General features: G+C 45.1%; 1 protein-coding gene and 1 long non-coding RNA gene across 3 annotated transcripts; one reads left to right on the top strand and one right to left on the bottom strand.

Annotated features, from left to right (window-relative positions):
* The first annotated feature begins 4,923 nt into the window (after positions 1–4,923).
* Positions 4,924–8,436, top strand: LOC144145690 (uncharacterized). Its single transcript, XR_013317571.1, has 2 exons — positions 4,924–5,207; positions 5,886–8,436. It is a non-coding gene; the product is annotated as an uncharacterized LOC144145690 (long non-coding RNA).
* A 133-nt stretch (positions 8,437–8,569) lies between these two features.
* Positions 8,570–19,830, bottom strand: LOC144145689 (uncharacterized). Of its 2 annotated transcripts, XM_077677359.1 has the most exons (4): positions 19,635–19,830; positions 18,783–18,920; positions 12,848–12,944; positions 8,570–11,754 (listed from the first exon to the last, which is right to left on the bottom strand). In XM_077677359.1, exons 1-4 carry the CDS (start codon positions 19,737–19,739, stop codon positions 11,717–11,719), a joined length of 378 nt encoding a protein of 125 aa, XP_077533485.1. In that variant the 5' UTR covers positions 19,740–19,830; the 3' UTR covers positions 8,570–11,716. The 2 variants fall into 2 exon arrangements, with proteins under 2 accessions (XP_077533485.1, XP_077533486.1); XM_077677360.1 differs by lacking the exon at positions 12,848–12,944.
* Between the last annotated feature and the right edge of the window lie 26 nt (positions 19,831–19,856).

Here is a 19,856-nt window from a genome sequence, read left to right as displayed (position 1 = left end):
ACATGACGGAGATAGATTATACACATAAAACAAAGGTTTTGTAACAAGATCTTAGGAAGTTTCAAAATGGAAAAACGAAGTTCAGCGTTACAAGCACTACAATAATACAAGCAGCGTTACAATCAATCAATCAATCAATCAATCAACCTTTATTTTCGGTGCCCAGGAACAACCCTAGGGTCTTGGTACTGGTACACCATATACAAATCGTACATAAAAACAAACTAAAATCAAGACAACACAACACACAAAACCGTATGCATGAAAGAAACAATAAAGTAAAGATAAATAATAATAATAATAATAATAATAATAATAATAATAATAATAATCAATCAATCAATCAATCAATCATGTTTATTTACGTGCCCAGGAACAGCCAGAGGCCTGAGTGCTGGCGCACGGATAGTTATATGAAAACAAAATACAAGAAACATATTGCAAGAAACAAACAAGCGACAAGACACACACATTGAAGTAGCGAAAATTACAAAAATAAAGCACAGGCGGAGCCTGGGTACTGGTAAAAAAGAAAAAAGAAGATGCCTTTGTGGCTCAGCTTATTGTAATGAATACACAACAAGCAGAGAACAAAGTTTGACAGTAAGACGACAAAAACAATGACAAGAGTATAGAGACAAATGATAAGACAAGCATGATAAGTAAACAGTTTCAAAAACAGGCAACTATATTGGTTAAACAGAACCGCAGAGAAACCAAATTTCAGCAATAAAAAAAAAGAAAAACGAACGACAGAGATATCATAGATGTTTAACATACCGTGTTCAACAGCGCAGTACGGTAAATTGTAAAGGAGCTTTGAAAGATGTCAAGGCGTTCAGAGAAGCGATTGTAGCAATTCTGTATTCTGCGCACTGGAGAATGATTGGAGTTGCGCGCAGCGGAGAAAGGGCGATGCGACCTGGTGGGCCTCTGTGGAACACTAAACTCTAAACAGTTAAGCAGGTCCGCGCAAGAAAGGTCACCATGAACAACTTTGTGAAGAAATGTAAGGTCTGCACGCATACGTCTGCAGGTCAACGAAGGAATGGAAGGAACTATGGGTAAGTCAGAATCAGGACCCGGACTGTGATTGTGATGACGGTGCTTAAATATGGATAAAAACTTCTTCTGCACACGTTCTATTAATTCACTACTAGATTTGGAGATGCCGTTCCAGGCAACAGAAGCATATTCTAACTGGGGGATACATATTGCATTGTATAGCATTAGAAATGGATCTGGAGAAGAGAATTCCTTTGTAATCCGACACACATTTCCAAGACTTCGGAGCGCTCGCCGGGTGATGAGCCTAATATGAGAAGAAAAAGAGAGGGTACTGTCGAAAAGAACTCCGAGTTCCCTAATCTCCTCAAACCTTTGCAAAGGAGCTCCCTCTATACTGTAGGAAAACAGTAGACGATGGGTTTTCCGGCTGTACGTGACAACCTTTGTTTTAGCTGGATTTAAAATTAGACAGTTTTTGCTGCACCAGACCGATAATTCCGACACATCCCTCTGCAAGGCACAGCAGTCCTGAAAACTGCTAATGTGCCTGAATAGTTTTACATCATCAGCATAGAGAAGAAATGAAGATTTTGTTAACACTGTTGACACATCATTGATAAAGATAGAAAACAATAGTGGACCCAGCACAGAACCCTGAGGTACACCACTCGTTGCAGTGTAAACACTAGACCTTTTGAAGTTTACATCTACGTAAAAGGACCGGTCAAGGAGATAGTTGGACAACAAGGCAACAAGGCTTGCATCAACACCGCGGACATAGTAAGCTTGTTAATTAATAATTTATGGTTCACTACATCAAACGCCTTACTGAGGTCAAAATAGATAACATCCAACTGGCCGTTTTCACAAACTGCCGCCGAAGCCTGAGTCATGAAGCTTGCAAGATTTGTAACCGTCGATCGACCCGAGAAAAAGCCGTGCTGATTTGGTATCAGAACGTTCTTGACGCAGGCAGCAAGAACGTTGTGCAGAGCTGACTCAAAGAGTTTTGAGGCGACACTAAGGAGTGAGATTGGGCGATAGTTGGTAACGGCTGACTTATCACCAGACTTAAATATTGGAAAAATTCGAGCAATCTTCCATGCACGAGGAAATTTGCCGAAAAGTAAACAGTTATTATAAATGGAAGTTAAGACAGGCACAAAAATGTTGCCGTAAACCTTCATGAGGGCTGCTGGAATTCCGTCTGCACCACAGGAAAATGACGGTTTCATCCGTTTAAGGCTATCATTGACAAGTTTTTCATCGAACATAAGTGTACTAAAATTAGACATATTATTAAACGATAGGCGTTCGTCGTGACCATCTGGCAGTTGAAAGACAGAATGAAAGTACTGAGCAAAGCTAGTGGCGACATCCTCAACCTGTTCCCCATCGGAATTAAGCAGGCTAATGTGTTCTTTAGACTCCTTAGAACGGCCGCGTACATACCTCCAGAAGTCAGCCGGTTTCTGAGACGCAGAAGCCTCTAACGACTCTATATAGAGCTGGTGGTCACGCCGGTAGAGGCTTTTACAAAGTGAGCGATACCGACTAAACTCCGCTTTCCACTTGTCGAGCCCAGAACGCTTGGCCTTTTTGTGGGCGCTGTCCTTAAGTTTAAGCGAACTTCGAAGTTCTTTAGAGAACCAATGGGGAAATTTGGAATGAACAGGCATATAACAAGGGATGTACTTTTCCATGCCACTCCTGACAATTTCGGTAAAACGTCGAACCTGTTCGTCAACATCATTGACATCAAAAACACTAGACCATTCAGCAGATGAATAAAAGTGATAGAGCCCAACATAATCTCCACGCTTGAAAGCATATCGCGGGACTGCACAATCGTCAACACCACCATAGCAATGCTGGGCAGCGACAGAGACAGAGACAATAAGAGGGGGGTGAAACTTGTCGGGGTGTACAAGAGATATTTCGGAGGCACACACTTCTACGTTTTTCAAGTTCGAGAAGCACACATCTAGGACATTACCACAGAAGTGGTCTATGTGGCAGAACTGCTGCAAGGAGGTGAATGATTGAAAATCTAATAACATGGTGCATTTCTGCGCTGCATAATGGTTTTTATGCTGAAATGAAAGACTGTTCCAGTGAATACCTGGGGTGTTGAAGTCCCCAAGTATAATTAGCTTATGGTTGGAGTGTGAATTGGAAACATTTTCAATAGATGTGAGCTTTAGATTATATTCAGCAGGTAAAATATCCGGGGTTATATAGAATGCACCGATGAGCAGCTTCTCGCCCCTCTTGAGGCCTACCTCAAGCCAGACTGATTCCTCAGTCTCGAGGTCTGCACGCCGCACGCATTGCACTGAGCGATCGATGGCAATGAGAACACCGCCACCCTTTTGCTTGGGCCCAGTTAACTTTCTGTCACTTCTAAAAATTTCATAGGTCGGAGGAAAATAGTCGGAAGATGAGATATCATCGCAAAGCCAAGTTTCAGTAATAACAATAGTAGAAAATTTGGAGCACACACCATTTCTAAGAAATTCGGAGGACTTAGTACGTAGACCCCGAGCATTTTGATAATAGATGTCTAGAGTGTCGTTCTTACTGGTCATTCTCAGAAGTTTCAGAGCTGTGCACCATGCCAGGGTGGAGCTTGCCTTTTTTTTTTTGAAATGTCAGCACAAACATGCAACACATGCAATGCACGCAATTTCGACGAATTGATTCTTCCAGTAGTTGCATTGGAACACGGATGCACGCCTCTTGATTATATAAAAAAAGCCTTGCTACTACGGGATCTGAACCCACATCAATGCACAATGTTCCCTTCACAATTTTTTGATGGTGAAATATTTTCGGTCCTGCCCACGGTGTGATCCTGCCTGATAAGTTTGCCGTAGTGGCCGGTAGGATCCCCGGTACTGGGAAAAAAGTCTTTCGACAGCATAATTAATTGCTTCAGCGCGATCTTTTCTGAGGAGAGCCGAGTGAACGGATCCAGACGAAGGAGAAATGCGAAAGCATTTCCTTCTTCAAAAAGTTTGAAGAGCACAGTATCGGTTTCAGGCGTTCACAACTTTTATATATAAATAAAAGTAATAAATAATTCCAGATAAATTGCTGAGTAGAAGCTTTTACATTAATGCATGACTCGTTCCTTGGACGCACGTATACATTTTGGGGAACACTTTCAAAAACGGTAACGTGTATTTTCAGAAATTCGAATTGGTAGTAACGATACGAGTTCAAATGGGAAGGGTGCTTTGGGAACGGGTTGTAACGGGAAGGGCCCAAACGCGAAGGTCGTATCGGGAATGGGCGCACACGGGACGGGTCAAACGGGAAAGGCGTTTCGGGAATGGGTTCAAACGGTACGGGTTCAAACGGGAATGGGTTGTTTCGGGCTACACCCGGATATAGCGGTGAATAAGACAGGATTTAGATCCAGGTAACGTGTGTGGCCAACGCTGATACGTGGCCAACGCCGACAATGGTCCTGTGACAACGGGACGGTGTTACGTCATATCACCGTGACGGCATCGCGATAGAGCTGTTGCTGTCTCAAGAGCTGCACCTTCTGGCATTACTTCAAGCTTGTTTAAAGGCCATAACAACTCCTCTAAAACAGCAGATGTCGCGAAAAGGCACGCCTCAAGCAGGATAGGAATGCACTGCTAAGCAGCACACCGCTCTCAAGCCACAGCTCTGATCAAGGAGTCGTTGCTTCTACTGCATATCGCCTCCCACGGAGACAATTAAACAAGGCTACAGGAATACATGAAGCCTAAATAAAAGCTTATTTAGTGGCTCTAACTAAAGTCCCTTCATTGGCTTTTGATGAAGGGGCTTTAGCTGTAACGAGACAGATTGCGGTCCAAGAGCAGACGATGAACCACACCGGCGAACGTACCTGCCCTTCAGGAGAGGAATTAACCAACCTCTTGGGCGGGTGAGGAGCATCGCTAGGCGGATGTGACGTCACGTTTGCTCGCAGCGTTCCCGCGCGGTATGTTTACATTTTTCCGAGTGCTGCCTACACGGCGTACGTGCCGTAGCGATTCAAGTAGTCGCGTTCGACTTATGCGGTCAACGCAAGAATTCATAAACTGGCGATGGTTGTCGCCCTGTCAGTCGTCGTTCAACAGCTCCAGCGTCTTCTGGCACAACAGCTTTGCAGTTATCTGTTACCATCGGCCGGTTACCAGTTACCATCGGCCGACCAGGTGAGTGTTTTTTGGCGGGTTTGCAATCAGTTCGCATATCTCCTACTGCAAAGCGTGCTTTCTGCTTGCAGCAGTTATATTAGCGACGTTTACGAAATTGTTAACGGCGCGTTCTCACCGTCTTGCATTATTGTTGCTGTTTATGCTGCTCTGTTCGCGTCTGTCGGCGATCGCAAGCTGTTGGCGGTTTGTTGCACGGCGCGGGAACCCGTCTCGCCCGTGGCGCTTCTTTGTCTCTTCTTCAATGTGGCGTCATTAACATCGCTTGTTATCCTTGGGCTAACCTATCTTAATGTTGTAACGAAAATGAACTTGCTGTGCGAACTGAGCGTGACAGAACGCTGTTGGCAAGGTTTTCGTGTGCGCGTGTGGTTCGTGAGGGCGTTGTAACACGCTGCTTTGGCCTCTTGCACCTCTTTCCTGCATCTAGTACTCTTGCTTGCCAGGAGTGCCTGCCAAGGGATGGTTGCTTCGTTATGTGTTTTCATATTTAATAGTGAACCACTCAGCGTTCTATAACTGATGCAAATGCAGGCGGAACGACCCCGATAACAACGCAGGGCAGGGGCAGTGCTTGTGTGGTCTTCTCTGTCGTTTGCCCTTCTTTTCAGTCGTCGTAGATTATTTACTGTTGCGTGAACGTTGTTTGATTCTTCACGTTTCATTTTTCTCTTGCAGCATCTCCTGACTGCAGTCACGGTGCCCCTAGCCTGCGTGCAGCACTCATCCTGCCATTCTAGTGGGAACTGATGTTCGCAGGCCACTTGTCACGACCTAACGGGTTCCCGCCCTTGCCTGGCTTATAATTGATGGTATACTTCAGATACACTGCTGCGTTCTCTCTCTGCATACATTTAAAGCGAGTGTTTACACTAACACAGCTGTGGATAGCCATGAAGACAGCAGCGTGTGTACTGGAAATGCCAGTGAAAACAAAACCAAACGATCTACAGATCTATGCCAGCTTGAACATTACAAATCTTTCAGCGAGTGTCAAAGCAATGGACAGCTGGGGATATCTCGTGCACTAAATTGTGTTCTTCTTTCTGTTTGTTTTCTATTTGCTGGTATAAATTTACGAATTGATGGTATGAGTAAAGTAGACAGAGAACAAAGTGATTGCGTTGCTCTTAGAAATGCCTTACACGAAATAAAACTGCTTCCTGCGAGTTCGCACTGCTCAGTGCGGGGAAAAAAGGTTCCGTATAACAAATAATTTGGTGCACCCAAACCCATCTGTGATGAACATATGTCATGCATGGATTATTTAAGGGCGTGTTCTTAGCTTTGGCAAAACAAGAAAGTGACCTCTTTCTTGTGCAGAAAACTGGTTTAGTTGTAATTTTGGCTCTTATCTGTCCAGTGTCAACAGGAATAGTAGCCTTGATGTGCGACTTTGCGGACACTTTCCTGTCACCTTCCTTCAATGTCACCACAGTGGTGGTGAAGACTCCTGGGCAGTCGAAATCGCATGATGACAGGCAGTTATATTCTACCACGAGAAGCACCCTCCACAAGCCATGAGGCCTTGCTCTGTTTTCAGCTGGGGCTCCTTTCGTTGCCAAGTGCCTTGGTCTTTTGGGGTAAAGCTCCCAAAACAGGGTGGTCTTGTCCCTGTTGGAATTGTCATGTTGATCATACTTTTCACCCACAGCTTTCCAGTTCATTTCACTTTTCTAACCCAATTCTAATGTTATTAGTGTAGGGAAATCTGGTGTCCAGCAGCTTGCGTTTCAAAGGGAATAGATGTAGCAACTACATCAAGCACTAGCTGATTCTGATGCTTAGTGGACTTTGCTGTGAGCCGTCCAAAGCACCACAAGGGGAAGCAGTGCTGGTCTTATGTAGTGTACTACTTTGGAGCTGCAAAATTACAATGCACCTTTTATTACAATGCACCTTTTTTACCTCAATTTTTTATGCTGCAGTGGAAATCATGCGAATACATGTTTGTAAATGTCCATTCCACCAACAAATTCACGGCATGCCTTGACAGTAGGCGCAGTTTTATGCATCTAGATAATCACCTGTACCCATTTATCACAGGCCTGCAATTTGCACATGGTCGGATTTAAGCACCCTAAATGTGGCAAGTGTAACCGACCGTTACACACAATCTTGAAAACTCTACCTTATCAACGCGAAAGCAATAAGTGGCCCATTGACTAAGAAGCCACTATCCGCTGTCTGTACTAGCACAACAGCTCCTAAACCGGCCGGCAGTGCAAAGAGTGGATTGAGTTCAAAACTTTGGGAAGAGTTCAAACCACATGGGAATCAAACCCAGGACATCCCTAGTGCTAGTCCAGCACCACATCCTTGACACCACTATAGCTCAGTGGGTCTAGCTGACTAAAGGTGGACCCAGGGAGTGCATTATGACCTTAAACTGAAAAAAAGTCCACAGGTACAAGCAACCCGACATACAATGAGTTTTAAATTTCTTGGCAATTCATTAGGCCAGCACATAGCTGTAACATCCCCACTCAGGTGAATTGGCCAGTCACGATGATAGCTGCTGTCAGAAGCTCATGGCTGTTTCACCAATTCCCGTTTGTCTTAAAACAATGCTGCTTAAATTACACACTGGCCAACTGCACCTCGAGTATATTTTACGCTCCTAGCATTCTGCAGTAGCCTTGTTTAGTGTTAAAGAACTACGTATTTGATCACATGTGAAGACTGCGATTTCTGTTAGAGCATTTTGTGCTTTCAACCTGAATTGGTTGACGCTCGTCAATTGAACACTGGCTGCAAACTTTTATTGTGGTGTAATTAACATAAAACCTGGATAGAGTAAAAATACTGAAGAGTAAATTATGCTAGGCTTATACATTGCACAGCGTAGCTGTAAACATCAAAATTCAACTTTTTAGGTTTCACGAGGAAAAGCTCAGCATAACTTGGGCCAGCTATGAAGGGTAACTGCAGTGTAGGGCTATAGGTTAAGTCAGGCCACCTATAAATCTTTGACATGCTTCGAAATCTTGGCACACAGGCATTTTTTTGGTTCTACCTAAACCAATGCTTTGGACTTTGGCGAAATGTTTTGTACGGGTTAAACTGCACAATGCAATTGCAAATAAGAATTGAACAAATGTCTGTTGTGTCCATTCGAGAATCCAGTGCTTGCCTAATATCGAAAATTGCATCCAGCAATCGATTCAAGAAATGTACTTGTATGTCCAAGAGACAAGCTCAAATAAAAAGTTACCCTACTTCAACTGCATTCCTTGCATATTTATTTATTTGAAAATATTTAGCACGAAAACAACAGAATGGTACCAACAGGCAGTGCTGTCACTTTTCGTGCTCTCTCTCTCGTGCTGTGTTGTTTTTCCAGTTTATTAATTTTAAAAATATGCCACATTTGCCATTTTAGTTGGTTTTATTTGTTTTGATGTTATGCTGTGTTGCCAACGAAACTTTGTAAATGTCTTCCTAAGAAAAAAATAAGAATACCTAGCATATGTAAGTGTATGCTTCTTGATGGATAGCAACTCTCACTATATGAAAGTGAAGCCAAGAAAACACCAAAGTCATCACAAACACTGAAGAATGTTTATTGACATGGCATCACATCACTTGCTGGACAAGCAACAAGGCACCATAATGCTGCTCACACAATAGTGCGAAGTATGCGCCGTGGCTAAAACCACTTGATAAAAATACAAGCAGGTGCTTATCTGCCCCAAGGTGACCCTGAATGAAAATGTGACATGCGCAACACTGGAAATCAACAAAAGTTATTGGGTCAGGCATAAGTGAAAATTGCGGGCAAAAGTCGAGGGCACTTTCATGTGTTGGATGACGAGACTGCTGGCACAAGACAGGAAGGATCGAAGGGTGCTAACTCAGTATTGTATGGTTACAAATACGTGCAGATTGCTACTCACTGGACCAAAAGTGCTTGAAGACCCTGATTTTAAAGCAAAACTTTCTATGTCTCACCAGTGGAATATGCCATGCCAAAAAGGCATTACAGAAAAGCCAACTTTCTCTGACAATGATAATGATCGTGGGTAAAGAAGTGCAGAAAAAAAAAATGCTTCCTGCAGTCAGAAACAAATCGGGACCCTCGCGGTGTGAAACCAACATCTATTCCGTGACACCATTAGTTTGAATCTGGATAGCGGTGCATCGAGATGCAAAATTAGACAAAAATGGTGCACCTCACATTCTAATGACGACGACAGTTTGAACGCGAAGCTTTCGACGAGCAAAATCAAGCGGCGAAGTTTCAAAGCCACTGCAATCAAAAGTCCAAACAGCATGCAAGTAAGTGATAGCTGAAACAGGCAACGTCCAAGCTCAGATGACAATCTAGCAAGAAATCCCTCGCGAGAAAACTGAGGTAAACTGAAAGACAATTTCTCCTAGACACCCTTCCCACTAACTTACAACCAAATTCCTTAAATGATCTCTTGCGTCCCTCCTACCCACCTAATTTAGCGGAGGCAGTGTGGGACACACTCCTGCATTTCATATACCGACCCACTATTTTTCCCTTGCTATTTCCCACTCATACCCGTCGTGAACTTTAACTAATCGCTACTTCTAAGGGGGTCTGATGCACTAGCAAGAGGCCCCCGGGTGTTTTTTTTTAACAGTTCAAGAAACGTTAAAAAAAAAGCCATTATTGTCGTAAGACAAAAGCGTGCACGTTTTTTTTCCTTGCAATTAATTACAGCAACTAATGAACACATGACAGAACAAGTAACAGAGAGCAATGATGAAACTGACAACCACAGATTTGCACATAACTGTGGAGAGGAACTCTCTGGATAGGAGACTGAGCAATAGAAGAGCACAGCAGCTGCGGCTGAACCTTCCCACGCAGCTGAACAGAGACGAAGAATACGGCAAATGGACAAAATTAAGGGTTGGGAGTCTTAGTAGCCACTGTACTTTCTTATCAACCAGGCGTGTGGCTGGATGGTATAGATGAACAGCAACGTGGGAGCTAGAGGACTGCTTGCTGGCGACACTACTACCACCCAGTAGTCTGTACTCCACAGTACACAGTAGGAGGAAACAAACTGGAAGTGGGACTGCGAATTGCCATGACGTTACAAATGAAATAAGTGCTGCGTGGCTGTCACAAGTCAAGGTCAATCACCCTTAAGGGGAGGTGCCAAAACCCCTTAGAGAGAGGATGAAGACATGACATTTGAATCTAGTGGCTAAAAATGAACCATTCATGTAGCACCCCACCGTAAAAGGGGATTGATCTTCACTCATTTCCTGAAATAAAGTTTAAAAGCAGTTCACCCAGGGCAGTTGCCACCAGCACCCTAGAGTAGTATGGTGGAAACACACCACAATCTTTGCTTTTGGGAGGTCTTTTACCGGGCTGTCTACCAAAAAACTCAAATTCGTTTTTTCTAAGTGGGCACCTGGTCTTAAAAAAAAAAAAAAAAACATGGTTTTTACAGTTAGGACGATAAAAATTGGGTGATGCATGTGGTTTTTCATTGAAATTGTAGATATGAAGTTTGTTTCTGTGTAAAACAACTACATTAAACTTTATTTGGCTTTTATGTTTGATTTTTTGACAGCCTTTGTAAAAAAACTGCTTGAGGGATGCAGCTGAACAAGGTACCGGTGAACTGTGCACAAATCAAGGACTGACTGCCATAAGACTAACATTATCATTATATATGGTCTGTAGCAGAAGTGACAGCTGTTTGAAGTTTGGGCCTGGACGGCAACACCAGTTTTCCTGGTTCCCATTTTCTAGGCCCAAACTTCACATGGCTGTAACTTCTGCTACAGACCAGATAGAATGATAATGCTAGTATTATTACACTCCTTGACTTGCGCACAGTTAACTGGTACTTTATTCAGCTGCGCCCCCCCCAGCAGTTTTTTTATAAAGGCTGTCGTAAAATCAAACATAAAAATCCAAATAAATGTGAATAGAGTCGTATTACACAGAAACAAATTTCATATCTACAGTTTCAATGAAAAACCACATGCATCCCCCGATTCTTATCATCATAACTGTAAAAATAAAGTTTTTGATCAAAAACTGATGTTCCTTTCTAACTCGAAGCTTTCTGGCCAGCTCCGGCCTCGAAGGTCAGCTGCGCCTGATCAAAAGGACTGTCAACGCGGCTTGAGCTCAAGGCATCCTGGAATGAGGACACCTCTCTGAAGCATTTTGTGCATTTAATTAAAGTTTATTCTCGCTCTCTCTCTTGCGGCTTGAGTCAAAGTCCAAAATCTAAACTGCTTCAACCGTATCAGAAGGGCGCAGTCTGACAGACAATGGTTTCATAATGCAAGGGACACTGGTTCCATTATGACCATGGAAAGCGTTTTTTCTTGAGGTGCATGTGCTTTTGCTTATCATCCTCATCGCTTTGTGAAAATCACTGTGTAAAGTTAGCTTTCCTGCAGTGCATTATGTAGCCACATTGAATGCAATCAGTGAGGTCCTGAAAGCTTCACTTTAACAACAGGAGTTACGTGCTCGTCAAGACCCTCGTCTCACAGCAAACTTCTCTTCACCAGCAGGCACAGGCTAGAGCCCAGTCAGCAGGTGCTGCAAAGACATGATGAGAGTATTTTAGGCACGAACCTCAAGATGGAAAGGAGGCGGAGCAAAGAGCAAGAAAAATGCATCAGGAGGAGACTGCAAGCTCTGGGATGAGCAAGCTAGGTGTAGTGCTGTCAGGACCATAGGCGTGCGCACAGGGGGGGCAGGGGGGGGGGGCGGCCGCCCCCCCTAATAATCTGGAGGGGGGCGCCAAATTTGCCCCATGCCTTAACTCAATTGAACCTGTCACGTAGGGTTATGAGTCGACCACGCGTGTGCTTTCACGACCATGGCAGCCGAAGAACCCTCATGTTACCCTCCAAAAGCTGTTTACTTTCAGCCCCGGAAAGGCGGGGACCAAAAGCAGGTCGCTGTGAGAAACACGTTCTCACTTAATTTTCATATTTGCAGCTACTTTTCCTCGCAAATAATGTGCCTAGTACTGAGCAAAATAGCCGCGTAAAAAGAATTTAAGAACATACAATATTACCTTCTTAAATTCTTACGAACTTCAAAAGCTAGCGTTCGAGCGGTACGCACGGGTACCACGTTGCAGTTTACAAAAGACAGATGTGTCATATGTTTCTGTGCTTTAGGGAGAATGGAAGTTTTTTCAGCAGCGTGTTGTGAAATTGATGCCGCATCCGCCCTGGGACCTGCCCCCTTTGCCGATGGTACACATGAAAGTAAAAACTTCTGCCCAGAAATATTTTGTAGGTGTTGCAATTCCATTTCATTGAAATAAAAATTTTATAACAATTCCTCGTCTTTCCACTGCGTTTCGACCGCTAAGGCTTCAGTGGGAGGAGGTCAGGAGTTCCCAGGGGGGGGGGGGGGGGGGCGCTCAGGTAAGACTCCCCCCCCCCCCCCCCTAATCGAGAACCCTGCGCACGCCTATGGTCAGGACACTGATGTCGCAACCCAAGCCTGGGAACAAGCGGAGCCAATAGCGCAGTTGTTCCAGCCTCCTCTGGAACAGTGATTCAGCTGATACGCCAACAGTGACACGCCAATTTATAGTTATATTCTATATTTATATTAAATGAAGCCAGTGCACGTGATGCCATCTCCCGAGTTGTGCCATGCTTGCACCGCTCACCCCCTTGCTGGTAGCCATGTGCTCGTACCGTGGTCAACCTCAAGTCTTCACCCCTTTCCTTTGAAATCCTTTGTGTGCACGCACAACTCACCACATGCTGTCGAAAAAGAAGGAATAAAAACGTGCATCACTAGAAAGCATAGCTACTACCCCAGCAACAAGTGGAGGGGGCACCCTTTTGTTTGTTTTGCCCGAGACGAGTGTCCAGAATGGCGGATTACCAGCCCGCGCATGTGCAGATTGCTAATAGAAAAAGGTCCATTACCGCAATCTCATGGAGTCCGACGTATCACAGACGCTGCGGCACATACATGGCGGCGCACACACAGGGTCGCCCACTTGTGGGCCACACCAGTGAATACAACCTATGAAGTGCTATACCCACCACCGATATAGCATTATCTAGCTGCAGTCAGCAACACTTTTTTTATGTTTACACGTACTTTCAAGCGTTCGGAGGGTCAAAATGGCTGCTTGTCACTGCTTCTGACCGATCATCCATGGGTCGATACCACCAATCTGGCTGCCACAAATCACAGTAATAACGCGGAAGTCTTCAATTGTGGGCCGGACTGACACACACGATTCGCGCCAGGGCTGTCAAACTGGCGTGGCAACTTTCTGATCGCGGCGTTAACACGCCACAGTGGTTCGAACACTTGCCCAGTATGAAGGTAGCTATTTCTGTCGTCGTTGGTTTGTCGCATAATGCATGCTTTACTGATGTTTAAGTGCAAGACCTGGCAAGCTTCTCTAGCTCACCCAGAATTTCTCGATACGCAACTCTGAGCTGACGTGTGAGCACGTCTGTTTGTCGTGTGGTTCCTTGTTAATGAGCCAGAACATGCAACTGAACGGTGCGAATGCAGATTTGATGCTTTCAGCGCATTTCACTCCTTTCTTCGATCAACAAGAGAGAAACTGTCAGTAATGCTCATAGAAAGACGGGGCGAGTCAGAAATGCTGCTTGGACACTTCCTAGTACCATATAAATAGTGTACTTAATCTTACCGAGAGCCAAAGCATCATTTTAGGTTGTAGTGAAGCAGACCAGAAAACACCCCTGCCCTCTTTCTTGTCCTTTCTCTTTGAAGCACTCCTTTGTTTATGTATTGAAAACAAATTTGTGCAGCGGCACACTTCATTAGTTATTTGTGTATATGGCTAATTTTTTTTAACATTTATATGTTCTCATTGTAGTATGATACTAATCTTGATCAGTGCATTTTTGAAGCAGAGGTGGTTTTCTTCAGGTGGCAGTTCCTTTTCTCTACAAAAAAGGGCTTGCTGTAAACAGGATCAAACAACAAAAAAGGAAATCTGTTTTAGGTAAGGAGGAAAAAGGTTCACGTCAATTTCACGTTATTCAGCTCGGTGACCTACAATCCGACACTATCCATTTCCCAACCATTGGCACGCCTCAAGGTACAGTATTATCCCCACTCCTATTTAACATTGCCCTAACCCACCTTCCCAGTAAGCTCGCCGCGATCCCTTGCTTACTCCACAGCATATACACCGATAATATTACGCTGTGGACCACCAGAGGCAGCGACTTTCAAATCGAGGAGGTTCTCTAACAGGGAGCTGACTTAGTTACCGCCGCCGCGCAAGTTGGGCTTGGATGCTCACCTGAAAAATCTGAGCTTTTAATCCACCCCGCCAAATCAACCGGCAACCCGGCCCAGACACCCACCATTGAGGTCCGCATTGATGGTAGGGATGTTCGCCAAGTGGAAGTCCTGAAAATACTTGGGCTCTGCATACAGCGCAATTTCGCAAACATTAAGTACCTAGCACAGCTGAATTCTCAGGTGAATCAGACGATCGCCCTCATCCGCAGGATTGCTGCCCGCAACAAGGGGCTCAAAGAAACGGAGCGTATCCGGCTGATACAGGCATTTGGGCTCTGCCTTCTCACTTACTCCCTCCCGTATCTCTCGCCCTCGCGTACCGAACTCTCTAAAGTCAACTGCCTCATTCGAAAGACCTAAAAAACGGCGCTACAAATCCCTCAGAGCACTACCACTGCCAGACTCGAGAAACTCGGCATTTACAATACTGCGGAGGAACTCATTGAAGCCCACCTTATCGGTCAGCTAAATAGGCTCTCATCCACCCCCACCGGTCACACTCTCCTTGTTACTCTTAACCTTAAAGCCCCTATCCTCTGTGATGACAGGCTCCCGGTACCAGCCGACATTCATGGCTCCCTCACTATCCACCCTTTACCGCGCAATATCACCCTGTTTTCAACAAGCAGCCTAGGGAACTACGAGCACAAGCACTTACAGAGAAATACCCCGTCCACCCCACTACGGTTTACGTGGACGCAGCTTGCTATCGATGGCAGGATGCATACGCTGTCGCAGTAGTAATCAACCATCCCAACACTCCTCCTCTTAAATCCCTAACAGACCGCACCAACTGACCGCTGAGGCGGAAGAGGCGGCAATAGATGATCGGTAAAAAGTGCAAATGCTCATGGGTGCATTGTCAGCTCCCGCGGAGTTCCGTTACTTCCGGTTCGAGAGCTCTCCTGGCCTCCCATATGCCGACGGCTTTCACGCGCGCTTGTGCTTGTTGTTTATCTGTTTCCACTGAAAAAAAAACGCTCATGCATCGCACATTCAATGTGTAACAACAATGAATTCTACTAGGGGCTTCTCTGAAAGGTTAGCACTCTGTGACAAATAAACAACACGCACACACGCGCGTGAAAGCCGCCGGCGTACGGGAGGCCAGGCGAGATCTCGAACCGAAAGTGGCTGGAGCAGACAACGTACCCATGAGCCTTTGCACTTTTTACCGGTCACCTATCGCGCCAGCCCTTACACATAGGCCGCCCCCTATCACTATCATCTCGGATTCGAAAACGGCCATTCGAAATTACGCCAGAGGCATGATCTCGCCCCTGGCGCTCAAAATTCTCCTCAAAAATCCTCCTACCATACAAATAAAGCTGATCTGGACTCCAGACCACATGGGCGTGGGGGGAAATGAGGCAGCACATAGGGCCGCTCGAGAGCATACCGTCCAAGCAGGCCCTAGCCTCGAACCCTTTCACGGAGCCCTATCAGCTTGGGACAGTCTCTTGACCTTCCAAGACATTACGGCACATTACCGCCTCTCACGCCGCCAGCTCCCCCCCGCACACCCGGATTTATCCAACAGGGAAGAACGGCTATGGTGACTGGTGCAAACCCATACCCTCCCATGTCGCTACCACCTGCACCGTATTTATCCTTCCGTCTACCCCTCCACCAACTGCACGGCCTGTGGAGCAGTGGAAACACTGGACCATCTTCTTTGGAACTGTCCCCACAACCCCTATCCTCTCTTAGCAGACGGTGGGCACTGGGCTGAGGCACTGGGCAGCTTCGACCTGTCTACCCAGCGGGTGGTGACGGCGAGGGCTGCTGTGGACACCGGTACGCCGGTCACCACGTCCCCTAAGGGGCCTTTAAAGGATCAATAAAATGTTTGTCCTCCTCCTCCCATGGTGCGGTCACATGCGGTTTTGCACAGATGGCATCTGGCCCCATTTTGTCTGACTGGCAATGAAAACTGCCTGCTTCAAAATAACTAAGACATTTTTTAGCCACATTTATATTCAGGCAGAAAGTGCTGTGCAGCCATTGCATGTAATGTTGCCTAGTATGAAAAATTGTGCTCAATAGGTTTCTGAGGAAAGCTGGTTTCGAGAATTGCATTGTGCCATAGGACAAAACAAAATTAACTATAAATGAAAAACAACACAACAAAAGTCCTGAGTTTTGCCATGCATATTTTTGTGCTCCTTTTCTATCATGTTTACAACCAACATGACCATACTGCTAATTACATTGCACCTTTGGTCTCATAGGTCACCCAGAAAGGAAAACAACTGAAGTCGATTAAGTAGTGTAAGGAAAATTCACTTTATATTGTAAAACAACAACAGTATTAATGTATTCTTGAAAGCGTAAGAAACAACAGCCTCGCCTGGACCTTTTGCAAATGTGAAATAGTTTCTTCTTGTCTTCTTTTTATTTTATGGTGAAGGAATGGGGCTGCTTCTTTTCCTGCAGCTTGTTAAGTTGGCCAATTTTTATGTGATCAGGTATCTAAGCATTCAGGAGTAGACGTGTCCTGATCAGGTATATCTTGAGTCCAACTAAGTAAAGCGTATTCTGATTTTTATCATGCTAAGGGTCATATTCCGAATGCTCCCCATGAGCACAAACGAGTTGCAGTGAATGAATGAAGATAGCACGGAATTCTTTCATCAACACGTAAATGCCTAAGACTAGTTCACATACTTGAGCAAATCACAAGCACGGCATAAACTTAATGCGGTTGCCCGCCACTATTTAAACTAAATGCATATGCTACTCGATAGTTTCCCTCCAGCTTAGAGACTGCCTTTTCCATGTATTTTCTAGTTCATAAATATACCATAGAATGCTTGGCTGCAGCAGCTCTCATAAATTACAAAAGGACAAGAATAAGATGGGCATTGCTTCCACAGATGATCCCTTTGTATCATTCCTGACATGAAATAGCCAAGTGAATCTTTGGACCTTGGTAACAAACTGTTTCAAAGCACAGTGCAAACTGTGATGAACAAGCAGCGTTGCGTCAGGTGCATAGCCTGCGACACTGTGCAGCTGAAAAAAATATCTTTGTCTTTCTGCTTCATTTTCCTGTGTCTACATATGCAAAGTGCCTTTATTAACAATAAAAGCAGGGCGGTAGGAGGGGTGTAAAACGTTTAAAGAGCTTACGGCAAAATAATGTGACACGCTTTTTTTAAACATTATGTACGAGCTGCCTCACGTAAGAGGCATTTCTTACAACATTCTTAGCCCTGTATGGCTTTCTCACACAGCTTAGATGTCGTGCGAAAAAGGCAACTTAGTCTAACAGCTCAAGGCGAGGTAGGTGCATCTTCTCCCGTTTGCACTCAAGAGTTTACATGAGAAGGCATTAAGTAATTGCACCATAATCGAGTAAATTGAGGTCACTTCGCACTATGAGGCACAGGGCAGTGTGGTAGACCTCTCACTCAAGGATCTTTAGCGTAAACCAAGACATTGTGTACAGAAGGTTATTTTTTTTGGCTTTATAAATTCAATGCAGCCCCGGCAGCCAAGAATAGAACCCAAGACATTGTACATCCCTGCAGCCATAGGAAACCATGTGAGATCTGAGCAATCTGGCACCTGAGAAATCTCATTACGATGAATAAAGCTACCGTGCGATATTACTTAGTGTTTACAAAAACCAAGGATAGACAGCACAGGGGCACTAGATACATCCTTGCTTACACAAAACTCAAAAGTAAAATTTAAAAATATATATATATATGACGCGGCCATCCGAGGCACGGTATATCTATGATGTTGACTAACACCATGTACTGTGCCCTGGCCGACGACGTAATTTATGTTCCTGCCTCCACTGGAAGCTGGAAAGCACTGTAAACGGCCCTGCGGTCAGCCATAACCCATTACACGCCCAAGACTACAGTGCAAACTTTGTCGTGACGGAAACCACGTACGGTGCTGTTTGCACAAAGGTCACGCCAGCCCACCTCATAGATTGTGCTATATCGGTAGTGCATATAACAATTTCTGGTGGGACTTCACTAGGTGGTACATATAGCATCATCCATAAATTTTCAACAGTAAAAAAATGAAGGTAGTAATTAAGCAGTGCATGAGCTATCCCTACCTCTTCATTGTTTCACTAGCTACTGAAAGACTTGTATTTGAAAATGTCAGGCTGGAATGGATGCATAGACCAGGTTGGTTTTTTGACATCGGCATAAATAACTAAACTTGATTTTTAGTACACACGCTGCTGTCTTCATGGCTATCAACTACCGTGTTACTGTAAACCCTCGCTTGAAATGTACACGGAGTGAGAACGCACTGGTGGATCTAAAGTATACCATCAAATAGAAGCCAGGAAAAGTCGGGACCCCGTTTGGTTGTGACAAGTGGCCTGCACTAGAATGGCAGTTCCCACTAGAATGGCAGGATGAGTGCTGCAGGCAGGCTAGGGGCACCGTGACTGCAGTCAGGAGATGCTGCAAGAGAAATAAATGGAACATGAGGAATGAAGCACCGTTGAGGCAGCAGTAAATAAACAATCTAGGATGACTAAAAAAAGGGCAAACGAAAGCGAAGACCACACAAGCAGTGCTCTTGCCCGCCCTGCGTTATCCGGGTCGTTCCCGCTGAATTTCCATCGGTTATTGAACGCCGATTGATGAGATGAAAACACATAACGACGTAAGCATTCCTTGGCAGGCACTCCTGACAGCAAAAGTGCTGGATGCAGCAACGAGTGCAACAGGCTAAAGTAGCGTGTTACAACGCCCTCACGAACCACACGCACACACGAAAACCTTGCCAACAGGGACCTGTCACGCTCCTAACTTCACCAACAGATCGTACAGCAAGTTCATTTTCGTTACAATATTAAGATCGGTTAGCACAAGGCACGTTGTCTAGAAAAAGCGTCGAGGAAAACAAGTGATGTTAATGACGCCACATTAAAGAGACATGGGCGAGACGGGTTTGCAATGCGAGCGAGTTTCCGCGCCGTGCAACAAACCGTCAACAGCTCGCGATCGCCGACAGACGCGAACGAGCAGCATAACAGCGACAATAATGCAAGACGGGGAGAACGCGCCGTTAAGAGTTTCGTAAACGTCGCTAATATAACTGCCGCGAGCAGAAAGCAAGCTTTGCAGTAGGAGATATGCGAACTGATTGCAAACCCGCCAAAAAACACTCACCTGGTCGGCCGATGGTGGACAGTTGAACGCCCACAGATAACTGCAAAGCTGTAGTGCCAGAAGACGCTGGAGCTGTTGAACGACGACTGACAGGGCGACAACCATCGCCAGTTTATGAATTCTTGCGTCGACCGCATAAGTCGAACGCGACTACTTGAATCGCTACGGCACGTACGCCGTGTAGGCAGCACTCGGAAAAATGTAAACATAACGCGCGGGAAC

The sequence above is a fragment of the Haemaphysalis longicornis genome, unplaced genomic scaffold, assembly GCF_048455015.1.
Source record: "Haemaphysalis longicornis isolate Haplotype H1 unplaced genomic scaffold, Haemaphysalis longicornis Haplotype H1 scaffold_7, whole genome shotgun sequence".
Taxonomy (NCBI): Eukaryota; Metazoa; Arthropoda; class Arachnida; order Ixodida; family Ixodidae; genus Haemaphysalis; species Haemaphysalis longicornis.
Note: the sequence above shows the minus strand (reverse complement) of the source record. Positions and strands in the feature narration are given on the sequence as shown.

Coding starts and splice junctions, on each gene's coding strand:
- LOC144145689 (XM_077677359.1), bottom strand. CDS start 19,739: ATGGTTGTCGCCCTGTCAGTCGTCGTTCAACAGCTCCAGCGTCTTCTG. Junction 18,921..19,634: donor GTCCACCATCGGCCGACCAG/GTGAGTGTTTTT, acceptor TTTCTCTTGCAG/CATCTCCTGACTGCAGTCAC. Junction 12,945..18,782: donor TTCCTGGCTTCTATTTGATG/GTATACTTTAGA, acceptor CTTTTTCGACAG/CATGTGGTGAGTTGTGCGTG.